This window comes from Chaetodon trifascialis, chromosome 4, assembly GCF_039877785.1.
Source record: "Chaetodon trifascialis isolate fChaTrf1 chromosome 4, fChaTrf1.hap1, whole genome shotgun sequence".
NCBI classification, from domain to species: domain Eukaryota; kingdom Metazoa; phylum Chordata; class Actinopteri; order Chaetodontiformes; family Chaetodontidae; genus Chaetodon; species Chaetodon trifascialis.
The window spans coordinates 4,589,360-4,605,316 of NC_092059.1; the positions used below are offsets into that span (position 1 = coordinate 4,589,360).

The following is a 15,957-nucleotide window of genomic DNA, read 5'->3' on the forward strand; positions in this document are numbered from 1 at the left end:
CTACAGCCAGCAGCTGGTTAGCTTAGCTTAGCACAAACACTGGAAACAAGGGGAAACAGCTAGCCTGGCTTTCACAAAAGTTAAAAATGTTCCTGCCAGATCCTCTGAAGCTCACTAATTTCACCTGTTATATCTCATTCATTAAAATACCAAGAGTAAACCTGTGATTTGCCATTGTCTGCAGGGGGTTTATGTGGCTGGGGGCAGTGACTTCCTGGAGTCTCTGCCCAGCAACTGCTCACCGCTAAAAACTAGTCATGCACATAAAACCCCAAACAAGCTCAATGTGTCATGTGTACGCGTCGTCTTTTTTAAGGATCAAACAAATGACGTGTAACGTGTCATTAGTATGTTTGGGTGGTGCAATGTGGATTTTGTTACCGCCAGACAGAACAAGGCTAGCTATGCTAAGCTAAGCTAGCATTGTCTGGCTCCAGCTCCACTTTCATTATAGGCTACATGTGTATGTCTCATTTCATCCACCTCTTATCAAGACACGAGTGAGAGTATTTCCCAAAATGTCAAACTAGTCTTTTCTTGTGTGACAGCTGAGGTTCAGACAGGAAACATGTGAGAGCTAGACCACCAGGCTGTCCTTTGCTTGATGCTTTAAAATCTTAAATTATTAACACGGGAACAGCTGCGATTGCTGTGAATTGACCGTGTCCGTGCAGTCAAACATATGAGCAGATTGTACTAGTGACAGGTGACGGCACCGTAATCCTGAAAGACACCGCGGCCATAAAGAACGATGCTCATGATTTATGAAGTGCAGGTATTCACCACAGGTGCAGCACAATGAGCCAGCCAAAGGGAGGTGTCTAAGGGCCAATAAAGAGTATTAGATAAGGCCATCGCAGGCCTGTGGATTACAGTAATCCTATCCACCGGCATTGGGTATCACACACACATTGCATTCCAGCACAGCTGAGGAGGAAGATGGAGGTCACTGCTCGTTGTGCTGCTGTGCTGCTCCTCCTGCTTCTATCTCACGGTAGGTCGCCGTGCACCTGCATGAGGGATATTATTAAATCATAATGCACTCTGTCTGCCCTAAAACTCAGGAATATACTCACTGCTCAGCCTTATTTATTCTGCCTTCTTGTGACCATGTTAGTCAAAGTACCCTGCAGAAGTTCTGCTGTTTGTCTGCTGTCAGAAAATTTGGAAAGCACCAAAGCTTCATTATGACGAGGTGTGCTGGTAGTGGCCAGTGAGCGGCTCCTTGTTTGTGATGTTTTTTCCATCAACATTGTATGTTTTTTTCTAAGTTCAGGTTTTTCTGGTTACATTCACACAAATCATACAGAATAATGAGAGATATTTGTCAGTCATGTTAATCACATGAAAATACCTGCAGACAATTCAGAAATTAATTTGTCAAAATGTTAATTTTAGTTGATTTCTTCTGTTTTTTAATGTGTCACATTTAATTTCACCATCTGCTTCTACATTTCATGCATCTTTTGCTGTGGCCAGCCCTGATCACTGTCCAGTCCCAGGAGGTAAGAGCCCATTAAAGGAGTTTGAAATGTGACTGGGACTCACTTGGTGACTGGGAGCAAACTGGATTAACTCCTCCCCGTGTGTCCTTCAGGAGGAGGAGGCTGCCCAGGAGGGGGAGGTTGTACAGGATGAGGAGCTGCAGGAGGAGGACCAGCAGGTGATTGAGACATGGACGCGGAACGTCAAAGCCTGCACCTGTGACTGTGAATCAGCAGATTCTCCAACGCGTATCCCCGCCGTCATCGCACCTGTCCCACCGACCTCGCCGCCGCCGCCACCTCAGGGCCACCCACTGAACTGCATGCCGGGTGAGGACACATGACCCTGATTTCCTTTTAGTCCTCTGCCTGTTTCACTCACAAGGATGTTTGATTAACAGGTCAGTAAGATTTTAAAAAGTGAAAAAACGAGGTGCACAGTATGTGAAGGACAATGACACTGAAGGGAACATCACACATGTGAAGATTAATGGCGGGCTGCTCCGCATCCTCTATACTGTTCAGGCGTCTTGTGGACAAAGAGAGCTCCAGCTGGTGTGATGGATCACACAGCTGATGGAGGCTGGCTGTGTCCTCACACGCACTCCACCTAAGCTTGGCTCACTCTCTCCATCTCTGCAGTGGTGCACAATCACCTTCTCCTGTGATCTTGACACTTTTCAACAAGGTTCTTACCTCAAGTTAAAAGGTCTTGTGTCTGTTAGAGAGACGGAAGCAGTTTGGGTTGAAGACATGGACAACTGTGAGGCCTGGAAGGGCAAACGCTGATGGATAATCTCATTACCTGTGCAGGAATGTGATGAACAGATTAGAGAGCCAAAAATAGGCCATGCCCTTCACCTAATAGCATGATACCTGGCAAAGCAGCACACATCAGTTGATGTCCAAATCATCTACTGCCGCCTTATCATGTGAGCATTCAGGATCCAATCAAGTGTTAGGTGGACGTTCGACAATGCTGTGTGTTTTTTAAGGCGGTATGATGACACTACTGATGGGAATTCTCTTGGTGAGACAGATCTTTTGACTCAGTTCAGCAGTAAGAGACAATTCTGGCCTTTACATTCAGCAGTTTTTCTTACCTATGATTGGTATGTGTGCACTAAACCTTCTAATTTCCAGAATACCATAATTTTATGTTTGCTATAAAAACCCTAAATGATGTAAAAACATCAAACATTATCACACGTGTGTATTGAATGGATGAATTTAACAAATACAGGTTCATCTTATTTTTCTGTCTTGTATTAGTTTAGCACAGACAGACCAAATCAAAGCTGAATTTAAAAAGGTCACAGTCAACCGTCTGTCTGTCCTCCGCAGAATGCCCGTACCACAGAGCCCTGGGCTTTGAATCTGGATCTGTGACATCAGACCAGATCAGCTGCTCCAATCAGGACCAGTACACCAGCTGGTACTCCTCCTGGGTCCCCTCCAAGGCTCGCCTTAACAACCAAGGCTTTGGGTACGTCTCCACAGCCAGGTTCTTCCTCCTCTTCCTCTGACTGTTCTGCAATAAAAGCATACAGTATATGTTCATGCTTGTTAGGTGTGCGTGGCTCTCCAAGTTTAATGACCTGCACCAGTGGATCCAGATTGACCTGAAGGAGGTGGGCGTGGTGTCTGGCATCCTCACGCAGGGTCGCTGTGATGCTGATGAGTGGATTACCAAATACAGCATCCAGTACCGCACTGTGGACACCCTCAACTGGATCTACTACAAAGACCAGACAGGAAACAACAGGGTAAAGTAAACCTTTGTGACTCTTGTCAGACTTCCTGAAACAAACTTGAGGGTGTTGCTCACTCGTTTCCACTTGACTCTCAGGGGAGGCTGAAACACTGACCTGTGTTCAGGGTTGGTTTCCTACATCCTCCCTGATCACTGCAGCACACACACACACGCGCAAATCATTTCACTAAGCCGTTTTATTAAGGACATACAGCCGTGAACAAGCTCACAATACCTGCTTTTGTCCAGCAGATCAAGGTCAAGGTCACAACTTTTGGCTGCTTTTTAGGAGCCATCTGCACCTGCAATAAGTTGCTTGTGGCAATATAAACCAACAAATACCCCTTTAGGTGAAGACAAAGCTAATGATCACCTCTCAATGATGATCCATAACACCAAACATTTAATCACCTCTGTGGCCTCAGTTGTGTTTCTCCTCTGCAGCACTAAGTTGCTGAATGATGTAAACTTGCCTCAATACTGAAATTCAGTGAACTGTTTTCTCAGTAAAAATAGAATAAATTATCTTTGCTGCTCTGATCTTCTATTAAATCATCTGCAGGGACGTGGAAGCAGTGATTTCAGCACTTTGAACAGATTCAGCACAACTTATCTCTGTTGACCTTCATGTTTTATTAAGTTTCCTCCTGATAGTAATATTTTAGACTTGTCTTCTTCTGTTAATTTTGCTTACTTGCTTCACGCTGACTCTTTGGTCTCAGCATGTATGTGAAACTGAATCAAACTGATGAAAATGCCACGCTGCATTTTATGGAATAATCTCTCACAGCAGAGTTGAACAGGTTTTTTATGTTTTATGGGACTGGACCTGATTAATCAAGTAAATCAAGAGAAAAATAATCTGCGACTGTTTGTAACTGTCATTTTTGCATCAATAACAACAGACAGTCTCTGGTTCCAGCTTCTCCAGTGTGAGGATGTGCTGTTATATATCATTGCAAATTAAAAATGTTTGGGGTTTGGACTCCAGTTAGTGAAAAGACAGAAAACAATAATTTGGGATCCACATGTCAGACGTTGTGTTTTAATATATATTAAGTATAAACCAGACTGGAAACTGATTTCTGCACAAGAGCAGGAATGAAGCATCCGTTTGACCTGATAATAAAGTGTTCTGGTGTATCTTAACATGCAGTTTTCTCTCTTCAGGTCTTCTATGGGAACTCTGACCGCTCTTCCACGGTACAGAACCTGCTGCGCCCACCCATCGTAGCCCGGTACATCCGCCTGCTGCCGCTGGGCTGGCACACCCGCATCGCCATGAGGCTGGAGCTGCTGATGTGCATGAACAAGTGTCCCTGAAGAGTACTGGCCGGCTTTTTCTGCACAGTCCATCCTTCCCCTGCCAACCTGCCGCTTGCCAAAAGGGGGACAACGATCCAGCACTGAAAGATCCATCATGCGACTTTGTTTTGACCTTCATCTCTTTAACATGTCTGTCTTTCTTTGGTGACACTCAAAGCAAACTAAGTCTGGGCAGGCGGACATGTTTGGTGTCCTTTCATGCACTGTTTTAATGTAAATACAAATTGGACACCTTCCTCAAAACAAACAGGCGATTCCAGTTTAAAATGCAATTTGGAGGCGTTACCTTCAATAAAGAGCATGTTCATAAAAACTGCAATGAAAAAAGATTCTACAGGTTAAGAGTCAAATCAAATGAGTTTGTTTTATTTGAGATTTACTGTTACATATGTAAACATGAATATTCTAAAATTGTTAAGCATTCATTTGTGGGTTTATGTTCTCATGTAAATGCTCTGTTGAAAAAAAAGCAGATAAACACTGACTATGCTACTAATTTGTGTCTGTAATAAAAGCACAAATGTAATACTTGATTTCATTTAAACAGCTGATAAACATCTTCTGTTATAAATATTACCAAACAAGTAGTCACACGTCAGTATTAATATAATACATGGTGCTCCTTCAGCAAAACAATAATTCAAGGAGAGAGATGTATTGTGTCAAATACAGAGTGTGCACAGTCCTTACAGATGCACAATACACAATACGATACGGTCATATTTGGACTCAGTGTGTTACGGTGGGAGCCTCGGGCCCCGTGTTTCAGTCTTCACGCACTGTGCACATGATGAACATGAAGTGAGGAAGAGCAATATTGCTGAGCCACACAGTCTCTTCAAAGTGCAACATTAAAAAGCTTCGGATTTGTTTCTGCCAAGCTACTTTCATGGCACTTTATCCCAGACAGAAACAAGGTTACAGTACGGAGCTTATGCCCCCACTGTGCTTCTGTATTAAGATTTCTCAAAAGCTGGACCCAAGTGGCTCAGTGTGTGCAATCAGTTCAAATACACTAGTACAGTGATTCCCAAGCAGGGGTGCATGTAGGCCAGCGGGTACTTCAGCAGGTGCAAGGGCTTAAATGGAAAGAGTGTAGTTAGCTGAACTACTTTTTTTAAAAAAGAAAAGAAATTATGACTTAATCAAAAAATATTACATGTTGTAAATGAGAGCGCAAACAAGCAGAAAAGTCTAAGAAGTTAGCTGGATAGCTAAATGGTTGAAATAGCCAAAGGTAATAACTGAACAGCTCAACAGTTAGCTAAAAGTAATAAATACATGGTTTAAAAATTCAGCTGAAAGACATGGACAGTTGAAAAAGTTAGGTAGCATAAAAGTAGCGGGCAAATACTGAAAAGTGAAAAGAAACGGATGAATAGTTGGAATTGTTAGCTTAAAGTATCGAGAAAACTGTTGAAATAGCTAAAGGTAACAGACAAATGTTTGAATTAGATAGCTGAAACAAACAGTTAAAAAAAAAGCTAAAAGAAACGAATGAATTGTTTAAATAGCTAAAAGTACTGGGGACATGACTGAAGCAGCTAAATGCAATAGATAAATATAGTGTTTGAATTTGGTGAAAAGAAGCGATTGAAAAAGTTAGTTAGCATAAAAATAATGGTGAAGAGGCTAAAAGAAGTGGATAAACAATCTAAATAGCTAACTGTAGTGGGGGGGTGACTTAAATAGCTGAAAGTAATGGACGTATGGATGAAATTGCTAAAAATAATGTATAAGTGGTTAAATAGCTAAAACTAATGCTGATGCTAATGCTAAACAGTTAGCTAAAATACTGGATATACGGGCGAAACATGCAGCTTGGGAGCAACACAAATGTAAACTTGACCAAACTGAGCGAAGCACTGACAGTTGAACTGCATGAAAAATAGTCTAAGAAAATGCTTTTACATATAATCAATGGTGTTAAATCATATCATATTTATTCATAATTTATGATAAATGAAACGACCACATTTGGAACATGATGGTTGAGTATCTGACAGACTGTGAGGCGACATCGGGCATGAAAGGTTGGGAATCACAGTACTTGTACACCCACAATGGCTTTTGTGTTCCTCTAGCTGCTGTAAAAATTACTTTCTTAGACGACTATGGAAAAAAAAAAAAAACTGCAACTCATGTTAATACAAATCAAAGTTTCACAGCAGTTGTATAATATTTTGGATGTACTGTATTTGTACATTTCTTTAACTGATCAGACAAGTAGCACCACTTGGAAGCTGCTTATGTGAAATCTTTCAGTAAGAAATGAGCAACAAACAGACTTCCTTGAATCCCGGTGGTGAGGAAAGTTATCAGAGATATTTGCATCCTTCGGTATTGACTTCAGAAGTCCTGGATCCTGGAAGTTTGCAGCAGGACAAAGTATCAAGGTTTTATTACTGTGTAATTCATCCATAGTGGTGCTCCATAATGCTTTTACATAAATAAATGTTTCAGTAAATAATTTGAGATTACATTTCTACCAAAGGATCGTCAGTATAGTCTGTATAAGAAGCAGCTAATGTGTGTTCTCGTTGAAATGACTGAGGTGTAATCATAGATTTAACTGTGTAACATTTGTTAATAATATATACGAAAATGATGATTTACACGTATTGTGCATGAAAAGTCAGTGCCTATATGTTGGTTAGTGCATGTAGTCTGAAAACAGTAGACGCAGTGCTTCATAATCTCCTACAGAGGGCGATGCAGGTTAGGATTTCTGTCTGTTTATGGCACCATAGTCTCTAAAATGGCTGCATTACAAAAAGACATAAAAACCTAAATATCCTAAAAAAAGAACAAATAGATTTAAGCTTCATAGATTGTCTGTGCCAACTCAGAGAAAAACTGCACTACAGCTATTTTCAAGAACAAGACTGCTTTGACTCGCAGCTGCACGTTTGAGCGCCTGTAACCAGAATGACAGCACATCCAAAGGCGGGACAGCTTGGACGAAGAGTTACAGTCCTGGGTGAGATGAACACAATGCAAAGTTACTGACATTACCAACCTCTATTGTAACAACTGATCAAACTCTGTTAAGAATGCCTTAGATAGTCTTAAGGAAATACTACGCAGGAAAATGTACTAGATTTCTATATTGAATAGAAACAAAAATACTTACACTTAAAATCTACACTTTATCTATCCATTTATATATATTTAATTTGCAATATATTTACTTTATAATACAAATTATAATCAGAATTACAGAAGTAATAATATAAAGTCTATCAAACATGGAAGCTTTAAAAAAAATGAAGACATAAAAAGGCTTTCGGCCTGTTTGCAAGCAGTGTTTAAAACTGAAGGTTTGGTATCTGTGTTTGTGTGTGTGTGTGTGTGTGTGTGTGTGTGTGTGTGTGTGTGTGTGTGTTCAGCAGGTGTACTGTTACGCAAAGGACGTGTAGGAGCAACAGAGGGGGAACGGGGGAGTCTGAAGTGGATCTGAGAGCTGCGGGGTGACGGAGATCACAGAGCCGTCTCTTTCAGGTCGTTGAGGTTTGGCATACGAGACCTGGAGGGGCGTCCAAAGCCGTGCCCGTTCTGGCCTCCCTTGATGCTCATTTGCTCCGGGTAGGGGTTTCCCTCGGGCCGGCCCAGGGCCGACGAGTGCCAGCCGGACTCCAGCTGTCCGGGCAGCGGGTAGGCTGTCTGTCGGCTCTTCAGCTGGGGTGTGCTGACCCCTGAGTGACCCCGGCTTTCTGTGAATCCACCTTGAGCGGAGGCTGGATTAGGCAGCGGCTGGTAGCGCATGTCAGACGGTGCCGTTTGGTTGGAGGACGAGGACGAAAGGTGGAGGAGTTTGCGCAGAGACTTCAGTGGCTGACTCTGAGAGGGACATGACGCATTGAGACGACCAACATGGTTCAATCAGACATTTTGAAACCACAAGCAGCAAGAAAACAGTTAAACGTTGTCTTTGAGACTCACAGGAGAGTGTGAATCAGACAGCTTCTCAGGAGGCCAGTCTTTGTCCCGGTCTCGGTCTTGGTCCCGATCTCTGCTCTTGTCACGGGTCCTGTGACGGCTGCTCTGGTGACTGGAGGACCTGGAGGACTTCTGGATGACTGTGTCCACCCCTTCATTAGGAACCTTTCACACATCGGGTATCAATATCACTTGACTTGTCCAAAACCAACAATTTCAAACTTTACGACATGAACTTTATGACACGATGTAAAGGACAACATGACACACACCAAATGTGCTATTTAAGGTGAAACCCACCACCGCAAGGTTTCATACAGAAAACATATGAGCGCGTCTCATTTTATCCTTCACATGTGTTCATTTACCAGAGACATAAGTTGGAGGTGTAGGTGAGAGGGCCACTGTACAGTGAATTAATAAAAATTAAAAATCATGACATGCATCTGGTGCCAGAAACCCAAAGCATTCACTGACCTGAGGAAGAGGAGAGACACTCGTCTCATCTAGGACTGATCGGGTGATTTTAGACATCTGAACAATCCTGATTCCAAAAAAGTCAGAAGTAAAACAAGGATGCCCCTTTCATACCCAATCATGACGCTATCACCTGTTACCAATCAACCCGTTTACCTGTGGAATGATCCAAACAGGTGTTTTTGGAGCGTTACACATCTTTCCCAGTCTATTTTGTTCCTGTCCCAACTTGTTTGACACGAGCGTCAAATCCAGAATAAGCAGATAGTTAGGAAAACCAATGAAGCAGCTGAGGAAAAACATTAAATATACTGTCTTTGCTCGGTTTTAATTTAGCATATGTCAAATGGGATTAGCAAGTTTTCACATTCTGCTTTCATTTATGTTTTAGACAGCGTCCCAGCCTTTTTGGAATCAGCATTGTGCGATCCATGACACATCTAAAGCCTTAGTGTTTGCAAATCTTCTACTCTTTATGCAGCAGACACTATTTTCCACTTACTGCCTGATTCCTCCCGGCCAGATTGTGTTTATTTGTGCTCTGTCATCAGCTGTAACCCCCTCTCAGCATCTGAACAGACTGTCGCATATAAATAGAAATGTGAGGGGAAGATAGTTTCAAACACCTGTGCCATGCTGCCACTGATGCAGCAGTCAGTTTAACGTGTTAAAATACTGTTTTCACATGTAGCGACTGATCTGAGCTCTACATGGGTGAAGATGGTAAAATCTCATGTGCTTAACTGAACCCTGAGCGCTCTCGTTCATCCTCAGCTCCGAACCAGAGACATGCTGTTAGGGTTGTGCCTGAAATCAAATGGACCGAGCACTGATCGGCTCATTCAGCTGGAAAATGACTCGTGAACGGCCCGGTGTTTCATTACATTGAAAATTGTAAGATTAAGGTGGATTTTTATCAATTTAAAGGACCAGCGTGTGGGATTCAGTGACACCTGGTGGCGATGTTCCAGATTGCAACCATCTGAAGACCCCTCAGTGTTTTGTTTGTCCGCTCTGGGCTACTGTAGAGACATGGAAGAATAAAACCTGATACACTAATGAAAACATTAGTCTCTGCCACTGTTTTTGCTTTTTAATACTTTGCTGGCTGTAACGACTTCATTTCCCCAGCGTGGGATCAATAACGTTTTATCTTATCTTATCTTAGAGGTATTACATTCCGTTCCATCTCTGCCAGCTGAATCCTACACACTGAACCTTTAGTGATAAAATATCAATAATCTGAGCTTTCAAATCAGGCACTGACTGGCATCATTTTCAGCTCTGGTTGAGAGTTGTTCTGACACTTAGACCCATATGGACGTTTATGTTAACTGATTATTATATGACTGAATTTCATCTGATGATCAAAGAAACCCACTGAAAACGAGCTCATAATGAATGACGTTGTCTTGATTGTCGTTGTTAATGCATGCAGTGTCAGATGGGCGGCATGGAGTTTGGAGGTAGTGTAAAACAGCATGTACCATGGAGGAGGACACTACAGGGAGGACTCTCACAGAGGAACTATGCTTTAAGCTATTCTTTGGGCTAAACAGAGGGAAAAGACATTTCTTGATGACAGGAGGCCTTCCGTCGGGGACTTGCATCTGGAATATAGAGGCACATGACTGGTGGCACAGGGAAACATGATGCACGTGACAACAAGAAGAAATGATCTTACATTTCTGTTAAAGGTGCTAATAAGACCAAAGCATTACACATTTGAAAAGCAGAGGAGGAGATACAGTATGTAGGCAGACATCAAACGACATATAATGCATGAAACAGTGCATCCAGATGTGGCTTCATCCTTAAGCACTTAACATGCAAGTTACCATTTGAGATTTTTTCTTTTTCTTCTTTATTGCTCTGAAGAAACCCTGCTTCTCCTTTTCTTTGGACGGCTCAGACGGGTTCAACACGACAGTATCAGGGCCAGTCCTGGACATGAAACACAGAGCGCCCAGCATGACATGACAATATTTTTAAACTCCCAGTGAGACCTGGTCGTTTCTGCTAAAGCCACCGTGTTCTGTGACCAGTGTGAGATTTAATCCAGCTGAAAATAGTTTCACAGAGCAAAGTGCGCTAAACAAATTTATAATGTTGTCAAGGTAACCTAAGTTAGAGACGACGTCCTTTGCTAAACAACTTAAAACGTGTTCTGTCATGGTTAGAAGAGATAATTACCAGGGATCAAACGCCGGCTGACGTTTGGAGTGGTTCGTCAAACCTGAGCCGTCCCCGGACAGACCAGATCCTCGGCTCTGACCCCTGCTGTCATGGAAGGAGTTGTCTGGCCGGGGAGACGGGACTGTTCAACAGACACAGCAAATACCTTCACTCACCTTTTGATGCACAGACAAAAAATATAGAACTATTTCAAAGCAATCATATATTTTAAATAAAATAAGATGTAACATTTTCCTTCACATTAGTAAAAGAAGACAGCAGCAGAGCAAATTTAGATCTAAGAGCTGAAATTATAGATCAACAACACAACAGAGCATCAACTCTGTTCATTAAACCGCGAAACCCTGTGACAGTATCATAAAGGACAATCTGTTTGTGTTAAAAAACAAATGTCACTTTTAAGCCAGACTAGCGGTGTAGCTCTAGAGGTGGTGAAGTCGGTCGGTCAGTCCACCACTCCAGACTGAAATATCTCCACTGCTACTGAATGAATTGACACTTGACACAGACATTCATATGACCCTCCTCAAACTGTAATACCCTCAGTGCTCCATTCGCTTTTCATACTTTGACCAAATACCTGCACAACTAAAGACATTCCCATCAGCCTCAGCTGTACATAAATGTTAGCATGCTAACATGCTAAACTAAACTGGTGAACGAAGCCTGCTAAACATCAGCTTGTTAATATTGTCATTGTGAACTTGTTAGCAAACAGATGTTAGCATTTAGCTCAAGCATCATTGTGCTTAACTATACACAGAGCCACTAGCATGGCTGCAGACTCTGAGTCTTGTTTAATAACTGAAAATCAATAGATTCGTTAGATGTTTGGCATTTATGAGCCATTTTTTTTAAAGGTCAATGCTGGTTACAAGCTCAAAAAACAATATACAGTATTTGAAAGGTGCTGTAATCACATTAAATTCTACTCAGAGTCAGCTTAAGACCTGATCAATGAACATATATGATGTGAAAGAAATGATTCTGTCAACTACAGTAAACTCAAGTGTGTGGTGCTTAAAACTGCACTGACATCTTGGTCTGCACAGTGCAGTGAAAGAAAGAAAGCCAGAGGTATGAGTGTGACTAAACCAACCTCTGTAGAAGCTGCCCACCCTCCGAGGCATGGATTCACTGTAGATGTTACGGTTCTCTTTGGACGAGCCCCCATCTTCTGTTTGCTGATCATGATATAAGCCAACCTGAGTCACAACAGAAGACCTCGTCACACAAAACTAAAGGCGGGCTGCTTTGCATGCCTCTCTACCTGAGCTGATATTTTTATTTACCTGACAGAACAGAAAAACGAGGAGGCGTATAGATTTACAAGTGGTCATTACAATAAAACATCTGTAGGAGCTATAAATGCGTCCCAGAATTAAACTGAAATGTGCTCCGATGACAAGCTGTGCTATCATAAGTAGTCACATTAAAGGGAAGCAAAGCACACAGAGAAAATGAAGTGGCATCTGATGCACAGAGACAGAGAGAGAGAGAGACAGAGAGAGAGAGAGGGAGAGGGAGAGAGAGAGAGAGAGAGAGAGCAGTTCATGACAGCAGTATCCACCCACATCCAGTCTACAGAGAGTGCGGGTGTGGGTGGGGAATGGTGGGTGCAGGCAGAATGTCGGACCTCGCTTTTTTGCCGCTGTGTGTGAAAAGATGCGGTGTTGTCCCTTGTGGAGTCCCTTATTGGGGGTCTGCTGTGGGTGACCTCAGTGGGTGCCTGTTCACTCTGTTAATGGAGACATGATGAAGCATGACGTGAGCTCAGCGCTGCAGCACACACGTACGGATAAACACACACACACGCTATATATACTATATGTGTGTATACAGTATATATAAATATACAGGAACACGATTTACTGTATATCCTAACAAGAAAGCCACACTCTTAAACAACTGCAATGTTCATAGGACGAAGCTGCGGCTACGTTACCCCCCACCACACCTACAAACCTGAGACACTGACTGACAAGATCTGGCTGAACACCTAAACACAGATCATGATATTTTCAGACGCCGCCAGAATAAATTTGACCGCATTATTGTAGCAACTGAGACTGAGGCAGAGTTATCCAACAGGAGCTGGTGTAGGCATTTGATATGATTAGATCATGTAGGCTTAGGCTTTCCTTCGGCTCGGAGAGGTTTGATGTGGGCTGATGACTGACCCTGCTCATGTCTTCCTCTCTGGAGGAGCCCCCAGAGTGGCGAGGCAGCGTGCGGTGCTGCAGCTGCGGTGACAGGAGCTGGAGGCTGCTGGCCCTGGTGGGCGCACCCTGCCCCACCACCAGCCCCTCGTCCGCCCCGTGTGTCCTCTGGTGGTCCCTCCGTACGTACATGGAGTGGCGATGCGGGCGCTGCTGGGAGGAGAAGGGGCTGGTGTATCCCTGACCGTAAGACAGGGGGTCGTGTGGCGCGGACAGAGAGTGAGCGTGGCTCCTCTCTACGCCGCCTTCCCCTGGGTCCAGGGCGTCTGGCGACTTGGCCTCCTCTGAGGCCTTGTGGCGGGTGGAGGAGCGCCTGTAGGACGAGTCCAGGGTGTTGCTCTCTCTGTCAGAGCGCATGCTTCCTCTGCCAGCAGCACCGGGTCCCAGTCTGTCCACCCGGCGGGCTGCTGGGCTGCTCGGGGCCGTGAGGTCGAGGCAGCTGGAGGGAAAATAGCGAGATGTGGGCTCGTCGGCGTAAAGATGCACATCATTTAAGTTCCCCACTGACTTGGCATCGCTGAGTGTGCCATAGCTCTTGGACAAGTTTAGGTAGGCGAACTTGGAGGAGGGCGTGGAGCCGTGGGACTCCATGTAGCTGTGCCGACTGTGTTTCTCCCCTGACTGAAGCGTGTTGGTCTTCCCCTCCACAAAAGAATGGCGGTTCTGCTGCGAGCGGAAGTTGGATTTGAGGTACTTGGCTCCGGGGCCGTCGGACACCTTGGACCCCAGGTTCATCTCGAAGTCGCCCTTGCTCTTGGCTTCGCCGGGGCTAAGCAGATGAGGCAGGTTGCTGCTGGCCAGGTCCATGTTGCACGAGGTGGAGTGGTTGTAGATCTGCGGCTGGTAGTTCTTGGGGTGCAGAGTGGGGCTGAGGTTGATTGCTGCGGGCATGTTGCCGTTGAGAAAGCCATCGTTGCTGGGATGGAGGTCTTCGTGCCGGGGCAAGCTAGAGCACTCTCTGCTGCTGGAGCGGTGGCTTCCTGAGCTCTTTCCCCCATGGCTCCTGATCACGAGCAGACAGAAAGGACAACATCAAACATTCAAATGTACACAGTGGACTGGAGGCTCTTGTGTTACACTGGTCAGGGATGAACTGTACGATTCCTACTCTTCCTTTCTAACGCATGTAAATGATGCTACATCTGCAGCTGATCATGAGCTCTTTCTGTATGCTGACGATTCAGTTTCGTTACAGTCTTCAAGTATAAGTAGTTTAAGCAAAAAATAAGCACAAGGCCAGTGGACACTACAGTCTCACTACATTTTAAAATACAAAACTTTGCTTCCACTATCTTAGTTGTAAGAATGCGTGGCCATGAGCTACTCAAGAACTACGGATGTATTTTGTATTATCATGGTCTTTCTTAGCAGCAGAGTCCCAGTAATAGATAGAACAGAATACAATAATACATTATATTCTTAATTACAGTTAAAGAACAAATGTAAGTAGAGGATATTTTAAATTACTATGATGGTTCAACATTACTAACAGGGCTCAGTTTGTAGCAGCAGGACATGTCTAAGTGGACAGACACATAGGCTATTTACAGGTTTTGAGCACACTAGAGATCAGTGCAGGTGAAATCCTAGAGTCAAAATATAGCCAAAATGTGTAGAAAAGGCTATTTTGCATATAAGTTATTGTAATGTCTGGAAGCTAAAATGTGCCACACGATGTGAGATTGTCAATAATCTACTGCAGTATTTCAAAACAGGAGTAAAAACCTTTTATTTAATCAAACAGAAACAGTAGAAATCGGTCAATGTACAGATTTAGTATTTTAGTAAAAATCTACAACTTGTGTAATGAGTAATACTGTCTCTGCTGTAATCAGTGGTATTGTAGCAGCAGCAGCAGCAGCAGCAGCACAAAAGTCTTTGTTTCTTACTACAATTTGGGGGAAAGCCAGGACTGCAATGGAAACAAGATATTTCAGCTTTCAGTTGTTTTTATCCTGCGCCATGCTTCAGGTGCTATCATGCATAACACCTTGTTTCTTTTAGGTTTTCTTTTATTTGCTTCTCTATGTTTTATGTGGGATTGAGTCTTTTTGTGTGTTTGTTTGTTGTTTTTTGTGAATAAAGGTGTGTTATTTGCAGGTCGTTTTATGACAGAAAAAAGAGAAAATGTCTGAATCCTTCAACAAAGGGCAGCACATTCTGCAGAAATGTCACGACACAGCGACTGCGCCAGATAATGCAGATAATGGTCCTCAGGGGGCTGTTGACTGAAAACCACCGGTCACATTTGCATACGAAAATAAAACCACACTGACTTTGAATTGGAGCAACAGGGGTGAGCTTTAACTAGCCTTAGTGCTCGCTGCTGACCTGCTGGGGGTGGTGTTGTCTCCATGGTGAGGTTTTCTCTTGGAGGAGCGTACAGGTGTCGGAGTGGGCGGGCCGGGACGCTCCACCAGCCGCAGGGTCTGGAAGGCGTGGTGGTTCAGGCTCTGCTCTGTGAGAAAGCGTTCTGTCGGGTTCAGCAGTAGCAGGTTCTGAACACACAGAGGGAGCCCGTGAGCGCTCGAGACACCCCGAACATTCAGACCTCGCAAGCACA

At 43.7% G+C, this 15,957-nt stretch overlaps 2 protein-coding genes across 8 annotated transcripts in view; one reads left to right on the forward strand and one right to left on the reverse strand.

Moving 5' to 3' along the window:
- The first annotated feature begins 895 nt into the window (after positions 1-895).
- On the forward strand, positions 896-5,697 carry LOC139330705 (retinoschisin-like). Its single transcript, XM_070961767.1, has 6 exons — positions 896-994; positions 1,480-1,505; positions 1,598-1,814; positions 2,829-2,970; positions 3,055-3,250; positions 4,408-5,697. The coding sequence occupies exons 1-6, from the start codon at positions 940-942 to the stop codon at positions 4,558-4,560; spliced, it is 789 nt and encodes a 262-aa protein (XP_070817868.1). The 5' UTR covers positions 896-939; the 3' UTR covers positions 4,561-5,697.
- The window catches only part of LOC139330704 (cyclin-dependent kinase-like 5), a 36,858-nt gene continuing 25,811 nt past the window's right edge, over positions 4,911-15,957 (reverse strand). For 3 of the 7 annotated variants that reach the window (XM_070961759.1, XM_070961760.1, XM_070961761.1), the window contains exons 11-19: positions 15,726-15,892; positions 13,356-14,397; positions 12,812-12,913; positions 12,275-12,380; positions 11,173-11,296; positions 10,818-10,923; positions 10,467-10,589; positions 8,506-8,667; positions 4,911-8,403 (exon numbers count right to left, since the gene is read on the reverse strand). In XM_070961759.1, the coding sequence (XP_070817860.1) occupies positions 8,044-8,403; positions 8,506-8,667; positions 10,467-10,589; positions 10,818-10,923; positions 11,173-11,296; positions 12,275-12,380; positions 12,812-12,913; positions 13,356-14,397; positions 15,726-15,892 (2,292 nt within the window). In that variant the 3' untranslated portion in view covers positions 4,911-8,043. Of the gene's footprint in view, positions 8,404-8,505; positions 8,668-10,185; positions 10,590-10,817; positions 10,924-11,172; positions 11,297-12,274; positions 12,381-12,811; positions 12,914-13,355; positions 14,398-15,725; positions 15,893-15,957 lie in introns of those variants that run through there. The other 4 variants (XM_070961762.1, XM_070961763.1, XM_070961764.1 and 1 more) reach the window with 3 other exon arrangements.